Source organism: Cynoglossus semilaevis, chromosome 11 (genome assembly GCF_000523025.1).
Source record: "Cynoglossus semilaevis isolate Cse_v1.0 chromosome 11, Cse_v1.0, whole genome shotgun sequence".
In the NCBI taxonomy this organism is placed as follows: domain Eukaryota; kingdom Metazoa; phylum Chordata; class Actinopteri; order Pleuronectiformes; family Cynoglossidae; genus Cynoglossus; species Cynoglossus semilaevis.
Genome location: NC_024317.1, coordinates 7,200,717 through 7,224,260, shown reverse-complemented (window position 1 = coordinate 7,224,260; position 23,544 = coordinate 7,200,717). Strand labels below are relative to the sequence as shown.

The window sequence follows — 23,544 nt, the reverse complement described above, 5'->3', positions numbered from 1 at the left end:
TCCCTGCTCCTCCGGCTGCTGTTACTGCTGCTGCTGTTACTGCTGCTGCTGCTGCTGCTTGTACTGTGTATGGACTCACGGCGAGCTCACATAAATCACAGCCGGTGGGGACACATGAGGAATACGGCTTTTGACCTTATTCAAGGTTGTAAGGTACGGGCTGACTGATGGGCTTCTCTGAGTGCAATGATTCTAGCTGTCTGATTCCTATGGGAAACCATCACTGTAATAGCGAACCTGCCCCTCTCTTCTCACTAAAGAATTATGATATCATCAAAATTGAATTCCAGATGTTAGAACGTCCCTTTGTCACTTCGAGCTCCCACAGGGACATGGTCCTGCGTGGACATGTCGAGTGAGTGAAAAGACTTGATTTTCATTTGGTTACCAATTCATACATGGAAGACCCACCCTCACCCCCCAGAAAAAATAATTGGAAAGAGACAAGGTCACCATTGGACCACATCGCCTTTTGTTCACATTTGTTTTTTAGGCTGTTGGGACAAATGTGCAAAGACACGGAGCCATCAGACAGTGGACGTCACCGTCTGAGTGTCTGGTATTTTTATAACACCAGGATAATCCAACCTGCAGCTAGGCCAGTCAAGCACAGACAAAATAATGATTGTGGTCCTGAGGCCGTGTAGCTATTTCCAGCAGTAGGAGTTAAACGACGCTGTCAATTTTTGACTATCCTGCTTTTACTGGAGTAAACGAGAAAATCTCGAGTCTCTTTGTAGACCATGCCCTAATGTCCAGTATCACTGTTAACAAACACTAAACTCAAATCTTCTGATCCATACCTACACTAAATGATGTACTGACTATGCACATAAAACAACCTTCTATTATACGAGCTGAATTGACAAAATGAAGGCGGTAAAGTTGCATTCAACACGTTCTTACCTCATGAATGTTCTTGAGGAGGTTCACGTGTCTGTAAAACAAGTGAAGACAAGGAGTTTTACAACAGCCCATAAAACCACATTCATCTTGTTGAAAAATTAAATAATGCATGGTGGGAAAACCACGTTAAATGATGGGTTAAGAGGTTGACTTTTTTTAAATTGTAGACACACTCGTAGTTGGCTGAGAGTTCGCTGGTTGGAATGGAAGATCAGATTAAAGAAGCAGCATTCGAGAGAAAGTTCCAGTCAAGACGGCCGACTTTTCAGGCTTCTTTGCACATTAACATGGTTAGCGTGTATAAATACAGGCCGGGGTGTGAATGGAGGGGAATCCTCGAGTGCAGACACTCACCGTTTCTCCGAGTCGACGAGCTCTTTGGCAATGTAGAACGCTCGAGAACGGCCATCAATCTGTGTGACAGGGAGGCAGAGTGGTGTGAGATGAATGAACACAGCTAATGTTCGAAGCCTCCATGTGGGCACTTTACTCTGCACAAACATTCACAGGAGTTGTGATGCAGCAGCCGAGCAGAGCGGCAAGTTCAGTTTTTCTTTTTTTTTTTTTTTTAAATTTCTGCTGTCAAAATAAGACAGATTATTTCATTAGAAGGCCAGCACACACACCAGGCTTTACTCAAAAATGGTACTTTTAAATGTGGATGCATTATGTATGAAGGGCAGAGAGTGCGGTGACAACAGTGCAGCCCATTGATTAAGAGGCTAATCACGGGGGCCTGAAAACATCCAAGACCAAACATAACATTGGAGCCTTTAAGGGGAGGTTTATCAGGAAGCCTCTGGTGCTTTGAAAGTGTTATTTATATCTCGTTGGGCATTTCACAAACACGACATGAAAGCCACCGATCCTCATTTCCTTTTAAATCAAAACAAACAGCCAACAGAAATGATTCTATTCTCATTCTTTTAGTGTTTTATGGTTCATTTAAAAACAAACAAACACAGAATAGTTGCATACCTTAATACCAGAACAAAAAGAGTGTCGTACTTCAATGAGAGTAAATGGTTTTGCTACACTGTGTGAAATATAATATATAATATATAATATACAACGTAATGATATTTCAACTCTTTGACCCAAATCATCACTAGTTTTTAATATAAAGTATTAGTTGATATTGTATTAAAATTTGAATCAGATGAATCACAAGGTAGCTGTGGATGAATCTGATTGACTAATATGATTAATTGCTATCATAATTAGACACGATTAACTGAGATAAATGAACATTTCTAAATATGACACAAAAACAACGACTCCCTAACACATTTGTAAAAACGTGTCAATTCAGCACTATTCACCTGTGTTACATGTATGTGTTGAATCTACGTGAATACCGGGAATGGATGCATACTTTTTATTTCAAAAGTAAACAGATTGCTGTTTAGTTGAACACTACACTGATAAACTTGCAGGAATTGAAGAAACACACACACAATGATTCTTTTCTTTCTTTTTTTTAAGTGTGCTGTCACCTACTGGAGGAGTATTTAATTGTTCTGCCTGTCACTGACACATTGACAAAGACAAATTATTTTGCAGTAAATAAGTAATTAAGCAAAATTGGATAATTCCCCACTGCACCCACGAGCGTGCCACAGTAAATTGGTTCAGAATCACTGATCTAGATTAACTGGACAAGGTTTTAGCACGAACCCGTCCAAACCACAACGTGCTCTTTCCATCGGTTTTCCCCGACACCCATTTCTCACCTGTCGGTCATAACTCTGCTCTGCCGCCCCCTCCTCTTCCTCTGAGGTGCGGCCGTGGTCTTCATCGGCTGACAGTCCAGCTGAGGCAGGGTTCATGGGAAACGGCACCGTGTAGGCACTGGAGGAGAGGAGAAAAGAGAGAACAGAGAGAATATGAATACATATTTAATGGTCTATAACAGAAGACAGACGCCGTCTTTAAAGCGGTGCATTAACCATGAGGAGTCTGAACACCTCCATGGGAATACAGGGCAGAGAGGAGGACGTATCCTCCAATAACTCACTATAGTTAAAAGCCATCAATTGTCTTATATTATCTTTACACTAACATATTCTCAAAACACAAAGCAATATTCCAAATCCTCTGTTAATATATGTTTCTCTCTGTCTTCCTCGTGCACAAACCCCCGGTGGCGTCCTCCAGTGAAGCAGTGTAATCTCTTTTTCGATTCGCTCTCGTCACCAAAGGCTCAGTTTGTGTTTGTAATCCTTTTGTGAGCAGGTTTACCTGAGGGGAGACCTTGCTGTAGGTCATTCCACATCTAATCCCTTTAAATGTTACCTGCGATGATTATGAATGCCCTCTCGTCCATTAAAGGCCCATTCAGTGTGTTTGACCTGATTCACACACCGCCAGGGGGATAACAGGATAAACGCACGCGTTTAGAAGAGCAGCTATAACATAATATATCAGACTAATAAAGATTATGTATGACTTTTTTTCCACTGTGACATTTTCTTTTAGGGCATTTTGAATTATTTCTTGGTGAATATATTGATTAAAAATTGATGGACGTGGTGTTGATGTAGTTGAATATATTGATTAAAAAAAGCTGTTAAAATTGATGGACGTGGTGTTGATGTAGATCATCAAATCAGTTCGTAGAGTGATATCAGACGGTTCATGAAGAGAACAATTAGATTATAGCAATAACCGCCAGTCGAACAGTTCACCTTAATATATAGAGCAATGAAAGCCATTGTGTTGTACACACACAGTACGTGTCAGTCTAACACAATTAAAATGGCATGCACCAAATAAATGACATTTTTCAAACTAAAGCCCTCGTCACACTAAGATAGATAAACAAAAAAAAAATCCCCATGGCTTATTTAAATTCCTGCCCTTGTTCTGTGTAAAAGTCTGCAGAAAACTGCTGTCACACTTTCATCAAGCACAGCACACACTGTGTCCTTGTGTACTCGGTATAAAGAGCACTTTAACTTGGCCTTTTTCTGTAGTTTGCCGCACAAAATTGTGCATAATTGGAGTCGTTCGGTGTATGTGAGGCTGCATCGGAATATAAAGAAAAGTCAAGAAGACACTTTAATGGCTCGTACATAAACAGGACTATGTGTCTGACTAAGACTAAGATTGTGTTTGAAATAATAGCAGACCACTGTTTCAGCAGTGTTTCTTTTTCTGGGGACCCATATTTCAAAAGCCATAAACCTTCGCGTCGCAAGTCAATAGACATTATTCGTAAACTCCTGGGAAACATGATGCGAGACGACCCCAAAAAAGTAACTTGCGACCCACCTGAGGGTCGCGACCCAGTCTTTGGGAAACAATGACCTAGAGACACTTTACTGAAGTGAATCTTTGAACAGCGTCGTCTTTCACTTTAATGTCATCAAGATGATGATCGGGTTGATTTGTAAAGTGGATAAAGTTAAACCCAGTCCCCTTCCTGACCTTTCTGATCAGACAGTCATTTTAGTGCAACTCTGCTGAAGTAAATACACACTCACACGACCTCTCAATCTCACAGCGAGTGCTTGTTCTGACGCAGTAAAGCGTCCCCTGTGTGTACACCAGAAGACTATTAAAGGACGAAAGGTTAACACAGTTACCCAGTGGACTTCATCTACTTCATCTCCATTCAGACACACAGCACACACACCCACCCACACACACACTAACGGGTGGGCTGGGGGAAAGCAGCTACAGGCCATTACTCATGGTTGACCTCAGAGACAGGTCACCCTGGTGTGGACTCCTGGGTGACGGTGTGAAGTAAATAAAGTTCATTCTGATCATGCTATGACCTAACGCTAAAGTACAGGGTTTTGTCCTAGAGAAGCGCTCACCTTTATCTTTTGACCTTTGTTTACTGTAAACAACACAATCGATAAAAAAGAAGAAGCTATATTTCTGTTTTCTGCTGAAGACGTGTGTTTTCATGAAATACATGGATAAAAATAAGAACTTGTCATCAACAGTTTCTGTAAATTCTAACCTGGAGGTAAAAGGGCTGTTGTGAGGTTCTAATGTATTCACAGTGACAACACCAGGTGGGAAAGAAGAACACAGACTCAATCCAATTAACACAAGAACTTATTTGAAGGCAGACTTTATATTCTAAGAATAGCAACTCTATGTGAATTTAACAGTTCTGGATCAAAATGCAGTGGCAAGATGAGCACTGTGAAAATTGGACTTTCAGGGTTAGGCATGAAATTAAAAATAATTTCACAGAAGTGTTGATACGTCGCTTGTGGTGTCGTTGATGGAATACATTTTCAACAGCTGTCTTTTCAGAACCTTTACGAGCAATTGCTCTTGAGCTTAAACTAAAACCTGTTCTTGGTTTCGAATGGATTCCTCTCCTGGTGCGGCTGAACAACGACGATCAACCGTACATTTAAGGTAAACAAAGTATTCACTGAAAGGAGAAATTCCTCACCAACTATTGTGCCAAGAACAACCAGCCTCATTATGTTGTTCAACTGACAGGTCCAGGAACCACCCCAACGCTCTGAGACCACCTTTTATCCAATCTGCTCTCCTGTTTCCACCTCTTCCTCTTTGGCCCTCCACCAGGGCCCCACCTTCATCCTGCATTTCCTGTAAACAGACTTTTGGGTAGCTGCTCGGCCGGACTCTTCCTCCCCTGTGTTATGACCTCACAATGACCTCAGAGTGCCTGGCACCGGGCCTGTCAGGTCAACAACACACCTTGTCCACCGCCTTGCCACAAAGCCACAACCCAGTACAACAATACACTTAAGATGGCTCCCTCATCACGACTTAGTCTAACAGAACAGTAGATGGAGGAGCTCCACAGCCTCTACGGTGGAGTTCATGTTGTTGATTCACCAGAAAATAACACACACACGAGCAGAAGCTGCAGGTAGACAATTCGTGGGGGACAGTCTGGTTAGTCTACATGGAAATGCCCCATAATTTGACAGCATACAGCGCCTAATGGTTTCCGAGTGCAGCAAAAATACAGAAATGATGGGTTCTGTTGTTTTTCAGCACTCATTTGTTGCTTCGTGCCTGTGTGGAGACAACGGTTCTGCTGAGACAGCATCCTTAGCAGGAACTTTGTTTTTGATAAAGCAGCAGAGCAGAGCGTCAAGTTAACATGTCTGCACATATGCAAACAAGCACCGAGGTTACGCTTGGTGGAAACACCAGTGTAAGTTTCCTTTTTTTTACTTTCGGAAACTGCAGCAGCTTGCTAATGAACGTGTCTCTTTGCTTTGCCTGAATGCCTGTGCTGATGTGCAGTCTGAATGGTGCTATACATTAATCACGCACTCGGAAACGAGCCAAGCCTGTGGCACGGTGACTTTGTAACGCTGCTTTAAAAATGCAAGTCTGGCCAATCCCCGGGTTCTGTTTGTGTGCACGGCGCTGGCTGCCATTCAGTCATTTTCCTCACCACCACAAAAATACACTGTGTCTTTTTGGGACCACAACCATGGTGACGCTTAAATTTGTTCTCAATAAATCACTGAGATCTTGAGCTCAACAGTCTGAGGCAGTGGCAGTGTCAAGCTCTGAACATAGTTGAGTTCACGATCTACTCACAAAGGCAAGACAAAAACACCTGCACATGCTGCTCATGAGTGATGGGGGGCAACACACACACACACACACACGCATCAGAGGAATGAATGAAGCTGACCCGCAGACACACTCCAGTGCGGGGCCTTGGTAACAGAAGTCTCCCCAGGGTAAATCTGGTAAAGTGAGGAGATGTTACAATGTTGAATGAGACAATCTGTCACACAAAGAACTGTACTGTGGCAACAAAAAATGATTGGGATTAATATTTTATGATTTAAGGTAACAATATAACCGTGAAACCACTGCCCCAACACTAAACATGGCAGTAAACTGTGTACGGTGCCTCTCAGGGAGAGACCTGCTCCACAGGTTATATTTGCAGATAAAAAAATTTTTTTGTTCATAATTCTTTGTTTCCATCATTCAGAAACACTTTTTCACATGAATGAATTTAAAATTGTATACTATTAAAAATGTTTTGTAGTCATTCAAAAAAAATTTTTTCTGGTTAATGCAGGGTGGTCAAACTCATTTTGGTTCAGGGATCACATACAACCTAATTAGATGTCAAGTGGGCCAGAACCAGTACAACGATAACATAATTACCTATAAATAACAAAATGTCTGTCTTTTTGTTTTTGGCCTTTGTTTTCATGAAGTGTTTGTGTATTGTTTTATTTTAAGAATTCTCAAGCGGGCCGGATTGAAACACCAAGTACGGTTTTGGCCTGCGGGCCGTATGTTTGACAGCCCTGGGTTAAAGTGTTAAATATATTTATATATGTTATATTTTAAATTTGACAGCCCTGGTCTGTAGATACTAAACTGTAACCATTTTTAAAACCATAATTTGAGAATGGTTGGCAACCCACACTGGCCTTTTGTGGTCATTTAACCAAATGGTGGTTAATCTGTATTGTAATGGACTGGCAAGGAGACATGACATCTCAGCTCAGCTCAGCTCTGCTCCACCCACAGTCCTCCACAACCAAGGACTAAACAGCTGCAGATGAATATCTGTTACAGTCTCTTTCTTTACAGTTCTTTCTTTTTTTAAACAAACCCCGCCTCTTCGTAAATTTACTCTTCACTTTTAATGTCCAGCATGAAGCAGCCCTCGGACAGACACTCCAAAGAGTGGCCCTGGCAACAGTTACCTCTCCTGAGGGAATGCGCTGAAAGCCGGGTGACAGGACACATCAGGTCTTTGCATCAGTGTGTGAGACCATTGACCACACAAAGAGCAGCGTCGATAGCATTTGCTAAGAGAAGAATCAACCCTCAAAGGAGACACTCTATGGGAAATGGAGAGGCTACACACGATGAGATTAAAGTATAAATTCTATCAGTACACAACACTGAACTCAAACACTGGACACAAACCCCCGCCGTAGAATCCTGGTGAGGAAGTAACTGAAAGCCTTATGTGCAAGTGTCTCATAAATTACACGAACTGCAACTGAGCTAAATATTACACGGGCAAAAATAAAACGGTGAAATAAGAAACAGTGGGGTTGGGCTGAGTTATGGAGAAAAGGCTCTGCAGGAAATAAAAGCAAACCCAGGCTGGAGCGTTTCGCCCCAGATTATTTGAAAGCCCTAAAAGGAAGTATTGGTATTGGCCAATCTCTTTGACTACACACAGGTCATGAAACACAACTTCTTTATTAACACTGGGGGAAGTCTGCGGCCCACAGTGGCTGGAGCTGTAGCAGAGGACAGGGTAATTTGGAACGGCCTGACTCTGGTGATTCCTCACTCTATCACACACTGCTGTAAATCCTGCAGCCCCTCCTGGGTCCAATGAAAGAGGAGCACTTGGGGGAAAGCTACTTTAATAAAAGCCTTCCTGAACTTAACCGTAAGTGTCAGATACAAGAGAGCAATAACTGGTCCTCCATCCTTTCTTCTGTACCCACTCCCCTCCTCCTCTCCTTTTCGCACTCGTTCCTTCCTTCAGTATCACATCCTCTCCCATCCCTCTCTCACAGATTCCTTGTATTAAAATAACCCCTCTCTATATTTTCACTTTTAATTGCAGTCCATAATTACTTTCTCTAATGTGAGTAACCTGCTGTTAGTGGGCCACCTATGGGTCGTTATCTGTTCTATCACATCAGACTCACAATAGGCAGCAGTGGAACCAGATGTGGTCTGTAAATCTTACAAATGAAAAAAATAGAAAACTCCGCCTTTGTTCATATTCCCAAAGCTGTGGTTGACTCGTTTGGCAATTTGGTTATCTCTCACTCAATACTGGCCAAAAACACACAGATCTTTCAGGGTTTGACAGGTTAAAGTGAGGTTCAGTTTCAGCGAGGACATCTGTCGGCCATACCAGTCCTGCGAGGACAAAAGACCAGGTAAAAAGTCCTTTGAAAATACAAAACCTAAAGTTTTGTATTAAGCTTGATTGTTGGAAAAAAATGAAATCCCCTGAAGTCCAGAGGCAGTGAGTCTGAGCCAGGGCCAGTGAACAGGTGGCTCTATTCATTTCCCAACAAGCAGCTAATCTATTATTGACTAACTGGGTCCTGGATGACTTGGATCTTTGTTTTACTACACACGCAGGTTCAGGATATACTGGGTTAGGTATATGTCATCTGTAGCCCTGACCTGAAGTACACAGTGTAGTGAATCCTGTGTTTCATTATGATGGGTGAGGAATAGAAGTGTTGTAGCATTTGCGTTGTCATTGAGTGATTTGAGAATATAAACATAAACGTCAGTATAAACTTGCCTAAAAGGTAGATATGATTGACATGGCGTGATTAAATGACATTTTAGAACACAGTGAACTGTAATGTTCAGCCTGAACCAGGTTTGACCTCTGCTCTCATCAGGGGTCACCACGGTGGTAATGTGCTTGGTGACTTTGCAGAGTTTTAATGCTTGGTGCAGAGGAATATTAAATCATATTTAAAATACCACTGTACCTTTCTGTGTCATTTTCCAAAGTCTGGGGTTTGCTGTCAATTCCAGGAAAGCTGTTCATATCCACATAACCATCGTTTTCATTGGAGGCAACTGTGGTTCGGTTTGGATTCTCAAAAAACTCAGTGACTGTGTGAGATCTCGTAGGCCTGCCCGGGATCTGGATATTCTCATAGTCTGAGCTCATGGCTGGGATGTTTTCATAGTCTGAGGTGTCTGCACTGGGGAAGGAAATGGAGCGGGGTTTGGTCGTAGGCAGCGGCATGACAGAGCGGCGTGAGCGCTCCTCAAAAGACTCCACTCTAGAAACACCCTTGTTGTAAGTTCTGGGATCGCCTTTCCTTTTATGGAGGACGTTGTCGTGGACAAAGGTCGGTGTCAGCTCCAAGGAACGCTGCTGACAGTTTCTGATATGTGACTGAAGTTGAGGCGAGTTGCCGGTGCTTCTGCGATCAAGCTCTATAACTCTCGTTGGGCCGTGATGACTGGATTCAGAGGAGGAACGTGAAGACCGGACACTGACATCGCTGAAACCTTTCGTATCTGTTTTCTTCTTGAACTTGAGCGCCAGAAATCTTTTAAAGGAGGATTTTTTTTTCTTCAAATCGTCACTTGGCTCATGTTGGATCAAGACAGATGGGGAACTCTTGGTGACTGGTCTTTTGGTGATGTATGCCAGCTCAAAGGGTGGTGGGATGTCCACAAGAGAAGTTGGTGTAGAAACACCACTGGACGATTGATGGCTACGCTGGGAGAAGCTTCCAGAGGAAGTTATGACACAAGGGAGGGAAAGTGTGTCATCCTTCCTTCTGATCCTGATCTCATTCAGAGATCGTTTGAACTCCGAGGGTACAGTGGAGGACAGTTCTGGTCCATCTGCGGGCTGGGAGTACACCAGGAAACGGCGAGAGGTTACAGATGGAATCAAACTGTTGACCCCAGGCTGCTGTGACGGACTGAGGAGTTCACTGTTTTTATCCGAGGCCACGGTGCAGTAGTCATGGGTCTGATACTCCGTCCCTGTCTCTTCAGGTACAGTTTCGGGCACATAACCTGGAAATTTCCCAGAGTAAGAACGTGAGCGTGTGACAACAGATTTCCTGTCCAGTGCAACAAAGTTCTCCCCTTCTGAATCAAACCCCGCCTCCTCATAAATATGCTCCTCATTATCAGAGTCAGTGTCTTCATAATAAGGCACAATATGGCAGTCAAGTTCCTCTATATCTTCCTCAAAGGCCTCTGTAGTGTGGGCGAACACCACTCTGTTGGTGAGCTCCGGGGTGCGGCCCAGGTCTAGATCTGCTGGCACTGTGATGTTACACAGCCTGATCCGAGGCTGACAGCTTGCCCTCTTGCTGTTAAAGGCCTGGTCTCTCTTGGCCGTTCTCTCTTTCACACTTTTCCCTTTGATGTGTCTCTTCTCTGGCTCTTCGTCCTCGTCCTCGTCACCGATCTCTACATAATCCTCGGATGAGACACCTCCTGTTTGCTCTGTGTCATCTTCTTTAGGACAGAGGGAATCGTCAATGTCTGCGTACTCATCAGCTGACTCAATGCCTTTGTGCTGATTCGACTGATCAGTGCCATCGACAGTCTTGTCCTTCTCTGACAGCATCTGTTTGCTGTCCAGCTGGTCCACATCATCTGTTGAGACATAGTAAGGCTCCTGGTTGGAAGCACTGGGCGTTTGAAGTTCATCTGAAGGGTTGTCATCAGTGCTGTCCACACTCCACTCTGGGTCAGCCGTGATGGTCATGTCCACGGGAACAGCTTCGATGACAGAGTAGGGACCAAACACGTCTTCTGTGCTGGATGTGAATCGAAAGCAGCCGGAGAGGTCTTTGGTGGCCCGCTCTGGTTGCCAGACCTCGGTGTCCCCTGAAACAGATACAGCAGGATCACACGGCTCACACGTATCGCTGGCGTCATCCCCGAGGCCAATCACATCGTAGGGATACTCCTCAGTCAGAGCTGGAAGCACGCAGATTCCAAAAGCTAATCCTTTAGCGTCCAGCTCAGTCTTAAAGTCCTTGCACATGTTTTTGTCTGGTTCAAGAAGTTCAAAATCACCGTCCACGTCAGCCTGACTGCTGCCTGACTGTGTTTGGCTTTTCTCTGCATCGTTGTCACTGCGCAGACCTGGAGATTCACAGCAGTTCTTACTGTAACTCTGTTGCTCGGGGTCCTTCTCTTCTTCAGCAGCCTCGTCTTCCGTTTCAGTAAGAAGGAGGGACGGCGTTGACGTGTTGTCGTCGTCACTGAGGTTTCCGTAGTCACACAGGTTTACATCATTGTCAGTGTTTTCATCTTCAGTAGTTTCAATAACAGAGCCATCATCTCCTTTCACTGTGTCCTCAGAGCTGAGGCTGTCCACATCACCGTCATCCTCCCGTGTTTCCCCTTCCGTCTGTGTCTCTCCTTCAGTTTCACTGTCTCCCATGTCCTCGCCGCTAAGTTCTCCCGTTCCATTAGTCTCACTTTTTCCCTCTTTGTCCAGAGATTCCTCTGCCATGTCATGGAGCTCTTCAGCCTCCCCATCAGAATGACTCAGGTCACCATTACAGAGTCCCAGAGAATGACAATGATCCTCCTCTTCTGGACAGGAGTCCTGCAGGGGTCTTGGCCTGGGGGCAACAGGAGGTTTTGGACCACAGGCAAGGGGACACGGCCTGGACATCAGATTGGACTGTAGTTTGATGGTCAGGTGACTGCGGGCCTCTGGCTGAGGGAAATCTAGAGGGTTCTGAAAATCTGTAAAAAAAAAAATATATAGAAAAGAATAGTAATTAAAACCAGATTCATCTCATTTAAATATTTTAGCTATTTTTTTCCAACACTTGAGCTTTTATTTTTGGACAGAAAACAAAGAGGAAGCCCTAAAGTGCACAGTGGTCAGTGGCACACAGAATGCTGCAGAGGATGTTATCAGCAGGCAAAACAACAGAGTCACTGGGCTTCTACGGCAGGAACAATAACATCTCCCTGTCTGGGAAGTGATACGTGAATGTTGTTCTCTTGTAGCAGGATTGGGAAAAACAACTGATCTCATTTTTAAAGAGTCCATGATCCTTGACTAAACGATTCTCCCGGTTGATAGACTCTGTTTACATGTGAAGACAAACTTTATATTTCACCTCAAGCTTTGCATGTAGTACAGAGGTAGCAGTTTATCAGTAGGGGGCGACCTAGCTGGGTGTAAATCACTTCTATTTGAATGAATATTTTGATATTTCTCATCAGAAAACATTCTTGCAGAATGGCAATTTTAAAGAGGTGACGTTGGCTTATGAAAAAAAAAAAAAGCGATTGTTGATATAAGTATTAATCCAATAGTAAAAGTCTGTAAACATAAGCGTACACCAACCAAGATATTAACCAATCAATTGATGACAAATCCACCCAGAAGCAGGACAACAACCAGTGACCTTATGGTTTGTATTTGATTTTGCGAACCACCTCTCCATGCTATCTCTTAATCCTTTTTTGAGTTTCTTCTGAAAAAAATCATAATTTATTTTAGACATCACACTCATAACTTTATTAAAACTAAATAATTTGTTTAAAACCTCCTTTTTTATATTCATACAAAAGTTCTCGCAGGTAGTTTCTGCCATTTACAGCTCTGAAATGTTACACAGTGGACCCTTAAAATTGTCATGAAACACGCCCGTACTTAAACGAGCGTGTACACCCCGTGTCTTCCTGTTATTTTGTACCTGCCTTGACGCACATCCTATTAAACTCTGTCTGCACTTTGTCTGTCTCTGAGCTCTGAGCTCTCTCCCTCTCCTTTTCTGGCACCGTGTGAAGTATAAATTATAAGAAAAGCTACTTTATTATGCCATTTTTGGGAGCCTTACATATTTTCACTTTTAAATTTCTCATGTAGTCCCTTTAAAAGTTCCAGGACTAGACTCCCTTTCCTGAGCTCAACACAGGATGTCCAGAGGGGAAGGACATTAACAGCGTGGCCCCCTCATCACTCCTCCATGAATCTCTCCAGGAGTGTGCATTTTTGCACACACAAATGGACTTCCTTCTTGTCATTCTTTCTCTAATTCTCACTAAACACACACACACACGCACACATGCACTCGCACACACCAAAGGTCTTTTGGAGTGCCTCAAAGAACAATAAAACTGAAAGAGAGCGAAAATAAGGGTCCCCGTCTGACTCAACATCCAACTGCAAACAACAGGATATGAATTATGCAACGGGAATTCAATAAAAAAGAAATGTTTACGAAACACAAGGAAGCGACACACAGTGGGACAGTGGCCGTACCCAGAACACAGGATATGACTGAGGTGGTGTCCTGCTCCTGAAACGTCATCTGTCAATTACACACGGTTGAATAACGTGTGGAAAAGTATTCTATTCAAAGTCATGTGACCTTCTGTAGGAAACTCTTACAGATTATACTCTGTAATCTGAATCAGATTTTTTTCCCCAAGCATTGACAACTTATACAGCTGTATGAACTAGAGCAGTGTTTCCCAAACCTTTTTTCTGGGGACCCGTATTTTGACCAGAAGTCAGTAGACATTGTTGTTGAGACGAGCCAAAAAAAAAAAAAAAAACTCTCTCGACCTACCTTAGGGTCACGACCCAGTCTTTGGGAAACAACGAACCAAAGCATTTATGATCATGGAGAATAGAATTGTTTTTATCATTGATATCTCAACAGTTGATTTATGTTACAAATATTAATATATGTCTTACTTAAAGTTATATTTCAATTCGTTTTCTAATTATCATAATTGCTCCCAATTAACTCAAAGTCACTCCTACAGACGGACAGTTAGATTTGCGACTGAACATTTTATATTCATAATTATTTGGTAAGAATTCAAACTTAATCGCGACCAATAGCGGTAAATGAACATACGACCTGTTTTAGACACGTTTTTAACTGACGAATAGATCAGAACTCGTGCTGAACAACATTTAACTTTGCTTTAATAGAAAGTAAATAAAATGAATCCATAGACAACCTGCGTTCATCGTGAGACCACATCCTCCTCATCATCCACGGGACACGACAGTTATCCTCATGGCTGCGCGCACCGACCCTCCAAACGACGCGCGCTCAATTATTCCAAGGCTGCGAACACATTGCAGGAAAATCCGATTGCAGAGTCGAATTGAATGAATACCATCTCATTGCCTGTTTGTTCGTTTGTTTGTTTGTTTGATCGGTCGATTTCTCCAGTGGAAATCTACTTGCGGTGTAGACTGCAGCCTGAGCGCATCTCTCCACAGCGGATGCTTGAGCAGACTGGTGCGCTGGAAGCAGGAGCTGCTGCTGCTGCTGCTGCTGCTGCTGCTGCTTCCTGAGGCAGGACTGTAGGCTGTTACAACAGCACCACAGCTAAAGTCACTCTCTCTTTTTTTCTCTGTTTTTTTTAAATGCACAATAGTCGCTGCACAGACCTGACATGAATCAAGATATTTTTATATTCAATTCACTAAATCCTTTGACAATAATTACTTCTTTATTTGCAAATATACGGTAGAATAGGGTACAACCTGACTCATTTATACAATATATTACATTTATACATATGTATGCATATATAAATAATGTCTCTACAAGAAGCAAAATCAAACAAACAAAAAATTTAAAAAAAAACAACAAAAACCTTTAGTTTACTTTAGTACAAACTAAAAGGTACAGTGTTCAGGATGGATGTGTTCAGGACACTTTTTTCACTTATCTGCTTTATCTTATTGACATGCATCAATAGATAGGAGTCATCTGCATAACAACAGACATTTATATTATGCTTTTAAATTATTAGATTGTATTATATAGGGCCAACAATCAACCCTTGGCGAACAGTTTTGCTTCGACAACAGAGTCAACAAGTACAACTCCAACTATTTAATACATGGATTTTGACCAGAGCCGTGGCCTGGTGTACAGGGCGAACAACATTTTGAACTGAAAGAATCCCAAACAGAAATACAGCGGCGCTTTGCCAGAGCGTTTCCTTAAACATGTTTTGCTCACGGAATATTTCCTGCAGCAAAGAGCCGCGCATTTGAAAAAGATCCCAAAAGTTTCCAAAAACAGTTGAGGACACTGTAGCGTTTTGCCACTGGCTGAGCTTCCTGGCACAATATCTGTTGCATGATTCCATGAATGCAAGCCTTTAAAACCCCTTTCTTCATAACAGGAAAGTGCTCTCCCTGCTTCCTGCACAACAGGCAATACTTCCTTAGCAACAGATGGGAATAGCTGTGGCATTAACCCTTTCAACTGAATGAAGAGATGCACAGTTAGAGAGTGAAACATGATGCGAGACGACCCCCCCAAAAAACTCTAGTGACCCACGTGAGGATCGCGACCCAGTCTTTGGGAAACAATGTGATAGATGACATGTAGAAAACAGAAAAACTGGTAAATTATTCTGCATTTAAAAAAAAAAAAAAAAGAAATCCCCAAAAATCTAAAGTTTGAAAAAAATAATACATCCTATTTCAAAGCCCGCTCTTGGTTTGCGCTGTGGAGAGCTAATGATGGGGAGAACATAAAAGGCCTCCTGAGTCCTCACAGCTCTCTCACTGGGCTTCAAGGATGGAGACACCTTCAGCGTCACACTGGGAGACTGAGATCAGTGCCCCCTCCTGGTCTTTGATTTGGCAGTTTCCCCGCAGTGAGACGGGAATATCGCAACTTTTTTTCACCGTCTCTTCTTCCCTCCTACACACACACACACACACACACACACACACACAGGAAGGTCAAACCAGCTTTGTGTGCTCTGGGATTTATTTGCACAAGAGATAGAGTAGAGGTAGTAATACATAGAATAGAGCCGACAGTAAAAGTATTAGCTCTGCTCTGTTGCTCTGGGGCTCTGGTCCTGGCACTGCTGCATGCAGCGACACACTGACCCATCCATACATTACACACACACACACAGAAAAAAACCTCTCTATTTCCAGATGGTTTAGTGCAGGAGGGATTGGACCGTGCTGCAGGTGCGAAGCCGGCTGTCAGACCCTGCATGGTTTCACAGTGTTAATTTCATTATCACCTTGTGCTATTTTTGCACCAGTACATTTTAGGGGTCTTCTCATTAAAATCCTAGCAGTTTTCCACAGAGTGGGGAATGTCATATTAATTATGAAATAATCATCCCTGAGTAATGCAGACTGTGTTTGCTGCAGTAATTAAGCAGTTTCTTTGTATAAATGGGAATCTGAGAAATGGATTTCGCAGCATTCTCCGGTGCCACCACAACAACTTAATCACCGTGACTCAGTTGTTTTAGGTCCATTTGTTACATTCTGATAACAGTTATGGAGTCTTGAGGCCAAAGACAGTTTTAATGTGTCAGGAGAAACACATTTATAGCTGCTATAAAGAAGTCTTTTGTTTTTTAAGCTGCTGACTAAAGCGAGACCTGCCCCTCCACGTCACGTTGGCACTGCCAGTGCACCCCCGGGGGGAGTTCACAATCACCGCACGGTTTTTTTTGTTTTGCTTTTATTCCTGCAAAAATATGTTTTGCAGAAGCTGATTCACGTAAACAGAAGCTGTCGAGTGGACTGTGTCATGTGATTCCCGCGGCGAATGGCTCCAAGAGTAAATGTACCTCCAGATGTGGCGCACACGGTCAAAACATGTTGTTTTTGGACCGGGGACAAAGGCCGCCTCTGGGCTGCATGAGCTGTGCTTTGTCAGCCCACCTGCAACATGACTGGACAGGACCAAAATAGGGGGGACAGAGGTATCGGAGAAAAACACGCCGTAGTACAAGCAGCAGGAAACAAAGTGGCTTCACGTCCGCACACTTACGGCCAAACAGGAAGAGAATCGGGGAAAAAGGTCAGCAGCGTGTTCCCAGAGCTGAGTCTGAGACTGTCCATAACACCTGCTCTGTGAAAGGACATCAACATACACTGAATGTGTGTGTATTTATTCCCATTTAAGACCAGGCTTGACACTATTACCCAGCTGGTTTAATTTAAAATATATTTACATTTTCCTGTAGTATAAAAAACACATTTATTTTAGCTTTCACACCAGAAGTCCATTCCAGGGGAAGCCAACCAGAGATTGAGGACTAAATGGAATCTAACCCAGAACCTTCTGCAGGGCACACAGCACCACTGTAGCCCTGTCTCCTTTATAATGCCTCAAAAACATAGTCCTGAGTCAGACATTTAGAAGAGACACTCAGTCACAGCCCACTGTTTGTCCTCCTGTGATTACCCCCCCACCCCTGACCCACACTCCTGACCCACACTCCTGACCCACACTCCTGACCCACACTCCTGACCCACACCCCTGGCCCACACCCCTGTGAATTAAAATGCTACTGAAAACCTGATAACCTGATAACGATGAACCTGATGTATATTTTGCCCAAACCACTGTATGAGTCACTGCCACCTAGTGACTGGAGGCCTGTCATCATTTCGGCGTTACAGCAGTGGTACACTTATGTCCAGTGTGCCATATTCCATTGGAAGACCCTCACGTCCCCACTGGCACCTCACTGCGCCCCTCCAGGGGGGCCCGCCCCACTATATGAGAAGCACTGCCCTAATGTAGATGACTGAACAGTGTGTGTGTGTGTGTGTGTGTGTGTGTGAGGGAGAGATACACCAGTGCAATCAGCCAGAGGTCGTTGTCTCTTTCAAGTAACCCAAACACCTTTGTAATTAGTGGAGCTTTTGGCTGATGTCATGGATTGAGATCATTATTGACAATATATATTGATCCACCATTGTGCACGGACAATGAGGATCTGTGGCTCCTCTGAGATCTGTGCATCCAGAGCTTTGGGTTTTGATGAAGAGACTCACATCGTACTTCGGCTCACGTCATGGACCGTAGACTTTATTAAAACGTCAGAAAAGTGATGAATTTAGAGATTATTATTTTATTTCCTGTTGCGTTGTGGTGCTTTTGACATAGAACAACAACAAGTTACACCATGTTTTATTAAACATAAAAGCGCGTCGGCCACTAAACCCGCGACACACAGGAGTCTTTTGTCATAAAGCACAGCTTTGTGTGACCTAAGTGAAAAAAAGAAAAGAAAATGCTGTCAGCAGCATATGTGCTACCCTCCAGACAACATAAAGCTGGGTCTCCCCAGCCATGCACACACACACACACACACACACATTAGAGGTGGACCACAGGACGACGTCAGCATTTCATCAAAAAGCAGCACATACACTCTTAATTCCCCACGGGATCCACAGTAAATCAATCTCAACACTCAGTATTATATTGAGTATTTAAATAATTCAATTCTATTGTTTTTAAAGCGTTTCCTGTTGTGCTGACTTTTCACACTGCCGTCATCACAACGGGTTTCCTCCCGGGTTCAGTGTCTGAGTTTATGACACGACATCTGACATTTAGGGATTTATTAATTACATATAACAATAAATCAGACACTTTATTATATATAAGAATACTATATAATCACATTACATTCTTTTTCAATATGGATGTTCTTTAACGGTATTTACTTTGTCAGTATTGATGTGATGCAAATACAGAGTTACAAATTAGCTGGATTCTACTAGTACTTGTAGTATTGGTAAAAACTGTTGTACAAAAGAATTATAGAAAAACTCAACAGAAAATAGAGAATATTTAAAAGCAATCCAATAACATCTATAAGCTAGAGGAAACCTAAAAGTTACACTATGTAGAAAATTGAAAAAAAAAGTATCTACATAAATTGTGTAAGGTAAACAAGTCTACCTTCATTTTCTTTTTACCTTCAAAAGCCGTTCTGCACATTTACACAGGTTGGTGTCAGTCTTCCAGTTCATATACTGTAAAAACAATCATTCTGAAAATGAAAATGTCTGACTTCTCTGTTGGCAGATCACTCGGGGTCTAATGTCAGCGTCTCTGTTTGCGTTGGGTCTAGCCTTAGGTAAGATAAGGTCCCTGACATAGAAAAGGTATTGTTGCACCGCAGTCAAAGACCTGGCAAAAACACAACACCTGTCTCACCAGTCGCTGTTAATTAGCCTGGACAGTAGGTCAGAGTCTGATAACAGATGCATTTGTTATTCTGTCTCTCTGTCTCTCTTCTCTGAGCTGCACAGTAAAACAGTGATTTACTGGTTGAAAACTAAAATTCTCAGGAAGCCCTGTTAAAAAAAAAAAAAGCATTCGTGCCCTTTCCAAATAAAGCACAATAGCTCCGTCCAAAGCATTCTACGCAGCTTTGGGTGTGACAGATTAATGAGTGCTGTGGAGGCTTGTCATTGTGAGAGACTGTTGTGTGGGTTTGGTCTCTCTGCCTCTGCCTATATTTGTTTCACTTCATTATACTCGTCCTCTTTTGTTTTAGTTTATCATTTTAATAGCCTCAAACACTCATATCCCAGGCGGCGTTATAACCAACACTGTGTGTGTGCGGTGTGCTCGGAGCATATTAAAGCTGTTTATGTGTGCAGTATGTATATGCACGACATGCATATGAGTGGACATAAAGCAAACGTGTCTGCAATTCACCAGAGCCATTCTGATTATGTGCAGCACCAACGGCCGTGCGACGTCAGGGCTGAATTAACTCAGCCTCAGAGGCAGAGGCTAATTTCAACTTTTTTATTTGGATCCCTTAGCAAAAGATTAGACAGAGTAATATTTATTTATTTATCTGTAACATCCACTGTGTGCGTATGAGATTAATTAAATGAGCTGCAATGCTGCCATCTAGTGGCTTTCACTTCAATATACAACTGTTTATCCCCAAAATAATTTTTAGCGAAACTCAGGGTTTCAATATCGGAGGAAAAAATGATAACAATTCGTACAGATATTACATAATATGCTAATATCGGGACAATAATATCGGTCGATATTATTGGACAGCCCTTCTAATTAATAATGTTAATGTTTGGCTGTTGTTTCTTTTTATTTATTTAGTTATTTAATGAAATATTTCCCTTAAACTTGTGTGAATTCGTATGTTGTTGCAAACACACGAGTTCTTTTCTTATTGTGACCCAAACAAATGCAAAAACATGAGTTATTTTCTTTTATCAGCAGCAGCAATAAATCAAACTTATGATTTATGAGTATTAGTCGCTCTGAGCAACAACAACAGCAGCGTGTGCATAAATTGTAAACCCTACAGGAACAATGATACACATGTACACAAATCACCAGGAGGAAAACATATCTGCGGGGATTTCCAGCTTCTTCTGACAATGCATCTTTCATCAAACTGACCTCGCATCCAGATATGAGGGAGCAATGTTTGCATGTGTGTGTGTGTGTGTATGTGTCTTTATGTACGCTCAGCCTGGCTTTCATTTGTTCAGATAGCTGTGGTGGAAAACACAGATGGCTGTTGCTTTTGCTTCTTCCACCGGACCTGTGTGTGACCTTTTACGCAAAGATAACAGGGCAGCCTGTTATCCACAGAATACTCCCCCAGCCCCCCCCACACAAGCAAACCCACACTCACAAAACAACCGCCAGGCCTGGCAGCTCAGACAGTGGACTTCCTCTCTGTTGAACCGTCTGATAGAACAATATGGACAGTGAATGTCACCGTCTTCCTTTTTGTCTCTGCGGGGCTTTTGTTTTGGAATAATTAAGTCAGTTCTTCAAAGACCGATTCCTGTCAGACAGGAAATGAGACATTTGCATTGAAGTAATATGGTGACGTTTCACTCTCTGCATCATATGGATACTTATGTCAGTTATAGTTGAAAGATTTTTGCCATTTCAGTTCACACGTATGTCTATTAATTCCAAATTTTAAATTCAATGAAAAAGTTTTGCCCATTGGGTCAAATATTACTGTTAAATATAAATGATAACCTGTTATAACCTGATTTGTTATTTAAATGCTTTGATTTTTTGTTTTTTGTGATTGGACAGACAGAAGGTAAAATAGGTTTTATTTTACAGTGATGTTTTATGGTCATTTTAACGTGATTCACAAATAAATAAATAAAAAAGACTCTTGGAAATGGAGGAAGACGGTTTCTGTTTTCTCTATTTGCATCCTGTATCATCTTGATATTTTAAAAATGTTTTCATCTCTTGCTGTCCAGTCTCCATTTCACTTCTTCACTAACTACCAATGTTTATTGTTCCATTCTTTCTTCTCTCTTTTTATTTCAAGTGATTATACGCCTTGTATTCTTTGGTTTTCCGTGGGTCTGTCTGTTTATCTCTTTCTTTTTCTCATGGATGAACACTCTAGGGATGCGGGTGTCGTGTCTCAGGTCAGATGTTTTTGCTGAGGTAGTCTCTGGTGGTTGGGCTGGGGCTTTGGTGTATATTCTTGTGCACACTGAGCCTCGGGGAATTGAACCCCTAGGAGGGGAGAGGGGCTTCATAGTCAAACTGGTTTCCACTCAGCATCAGCACAAAGAACAGGGTCAATTTTCATTTATCAGAACCTGCAAAATCACCAAAGTGTGGAATATGCTTGAATGTGTACATCTGATTGTGCGATTTGTCACGACAGCAGCGCGCAGGTCACACGGAGCTACGCAGCAGTCGGGTGGTGTGATTAAAATGGTGATTATAAAACAACGTCCTGCAGAGGAGCGTCTGTGCTTCCTCATCTGTTTCACAGCAGAGACTTCTTCAGGGAGAAGACACCGACTATGTTCAAACCTGGGAACAACATCCACGTAAGTGATGGACGATGTGCAAAGGGCAGACGTAGACATTATGGTTCTTCAACACTGTGGTCTTTTTGACTTGTTCAAAGTCAGAAAGAAGTTGGGTCATTAATTAATTTTGCACAAACTGAAATATAATTTTATCTCACTCTAATTCTGTTACTTGGTCAAAATATTTTCCACATGAACAATTAGTCCCCCCCCGAGAGACCCCACTCAGCTAACAGTTAATCACAGCAGGACAGCATCTGGTGATGTTCAAACTGCTGAGAATTGTAGCACTGGGCTGCAAAACCTTGACTTAATATTAGTTCTTATTAGTAAATTTCCTGCTCCAGTCTCATCTCAAATATTTTTTATTATATATTTATTCTATATATTATATTTTTAATATATTCTTTTGTTTAAAGTTTTATTGACCATTTCTTACACATTATTGTTCATCTTCCTGGCTGTAAAGCTGTTCATACCCATTCTCCCAAACTTGTCTTTTTTTGTTTTAATGGCAGTAATCTTGCACTACTGTTTTAGTCCATTTTTCTTATTTAAATGTTGGCAGTGAGCACAGTTAAAAGAAAACGATGATTTAGTTGACATTTATATGCACAACAGAGCTTATGTTCTAAAAAGTTGCCCATCTTTGAAACAGCAGCAGTGGGCGACACGTTGTTCCAGTTTAAGATGCTTGTGCAACACTGGCATCAAACGTGCTATTTTCCATCAGTTGAAACAAATTATTTTGACCCCAAATCTTAAGCTCAGCCCAAAAACTCTCATTCAACTCTTAAAGGTAAACCGCAAACAGACACAAACGGATCCACGTGTGACCTCCTAGGTTAAAGGTTAAAGGTTAAAGGTCAGATTTGATCAAACAAATGCAGCAGAAATGTACCAGTCAACAGTGAAATTAAACTTTACGCCACATACAATAACACCGTTCAGTGGTAACACCTGCTTCAGGTGACGGCTGTCAGTGTTGACGTAGTGTCAATCAGCGGCTACCACCGCTGTCAACCTGTCCTGTGCATTTCCATGGAAACCTGGAGGTCACAGGGGTCAGCGTGGAAATACAATGCTCTGGGATCGATCTTCACGCCACCGCACACACATTGGCAGATTGATATTGCCTGGCTTGTCATTATTCTGTGCAGTGGAAATCCCTCCTGCTTCTCTGTCCCACGAGACTCAATGATTCCTCTCTTTCTCACCTCTCATTGACCCGGCGGCCATTGTCTCTAAATGTCCACGCTCGTTTTGTCCAGCCAGGTCTTGACTTGGATGTGTGGTATTGGTTTATAAATTCAGCAGCAGTGCAATAACTGAGATTTAAATGTCAGATGATGGAGCCACTTTGAGCTTAAGTAGGTCATAAAAGTAATATATAGAGGGTGGAGAAAGTGTCCTTTTAAGTGTTACACATTTTATTTCTCTCTCTCTCTCTCTCTCTCTCTCTCTCTGTGTGTGTGTGTGTGTGTGTGTGTGTATGGATAGAAAGACAGACATTTTTTTAGATTTCTTCTATAATGCGGTTAGGGAAA

General features: G+C 42.3%; 1 protein-coding gene across 1 annotated transcript in view; it reads right to left on the bottom strand.

The window, feature by feature from the left end:
• The window catches only part of fgd5a (FYVE, RhoGEF and PH domain containing 5a), a 56,080-nt gene extending 41,356 nt beyond the window's left edge, over window positions 1–14,724 (bottom strand). Inside the window, exons 1-5 of the mRNA XM_008320336.3 lie at window positions 14,368–14,724; window positions 9,375–12,123; window positions 2,640–2,757; window positions 1,261–1,319; window positions 907–937 (exon numbers count right to left, since the gene is read on the bottom strand). Coding sequence (XP_008318558.1) covers window positions 907–937; window positions 1,261–1,319; window positions 2,640–2,757; window positions 9,375–12,123; window positions 14,368–14,377 — 2,967 coding nt within the window. The 5' untranslated portion in view covers window positions 14,378–14,724. The remainder of the gene's footprint in view (window positions 1–906; window positions 938–1,260; window positions 1,320–2,639; window positions 2,758–9,374; window positions 12,124–14,367) is intronic.
• Between the last annotated feature and the right edge of the window lie 8,820 nt (window positions 14,725–23,544).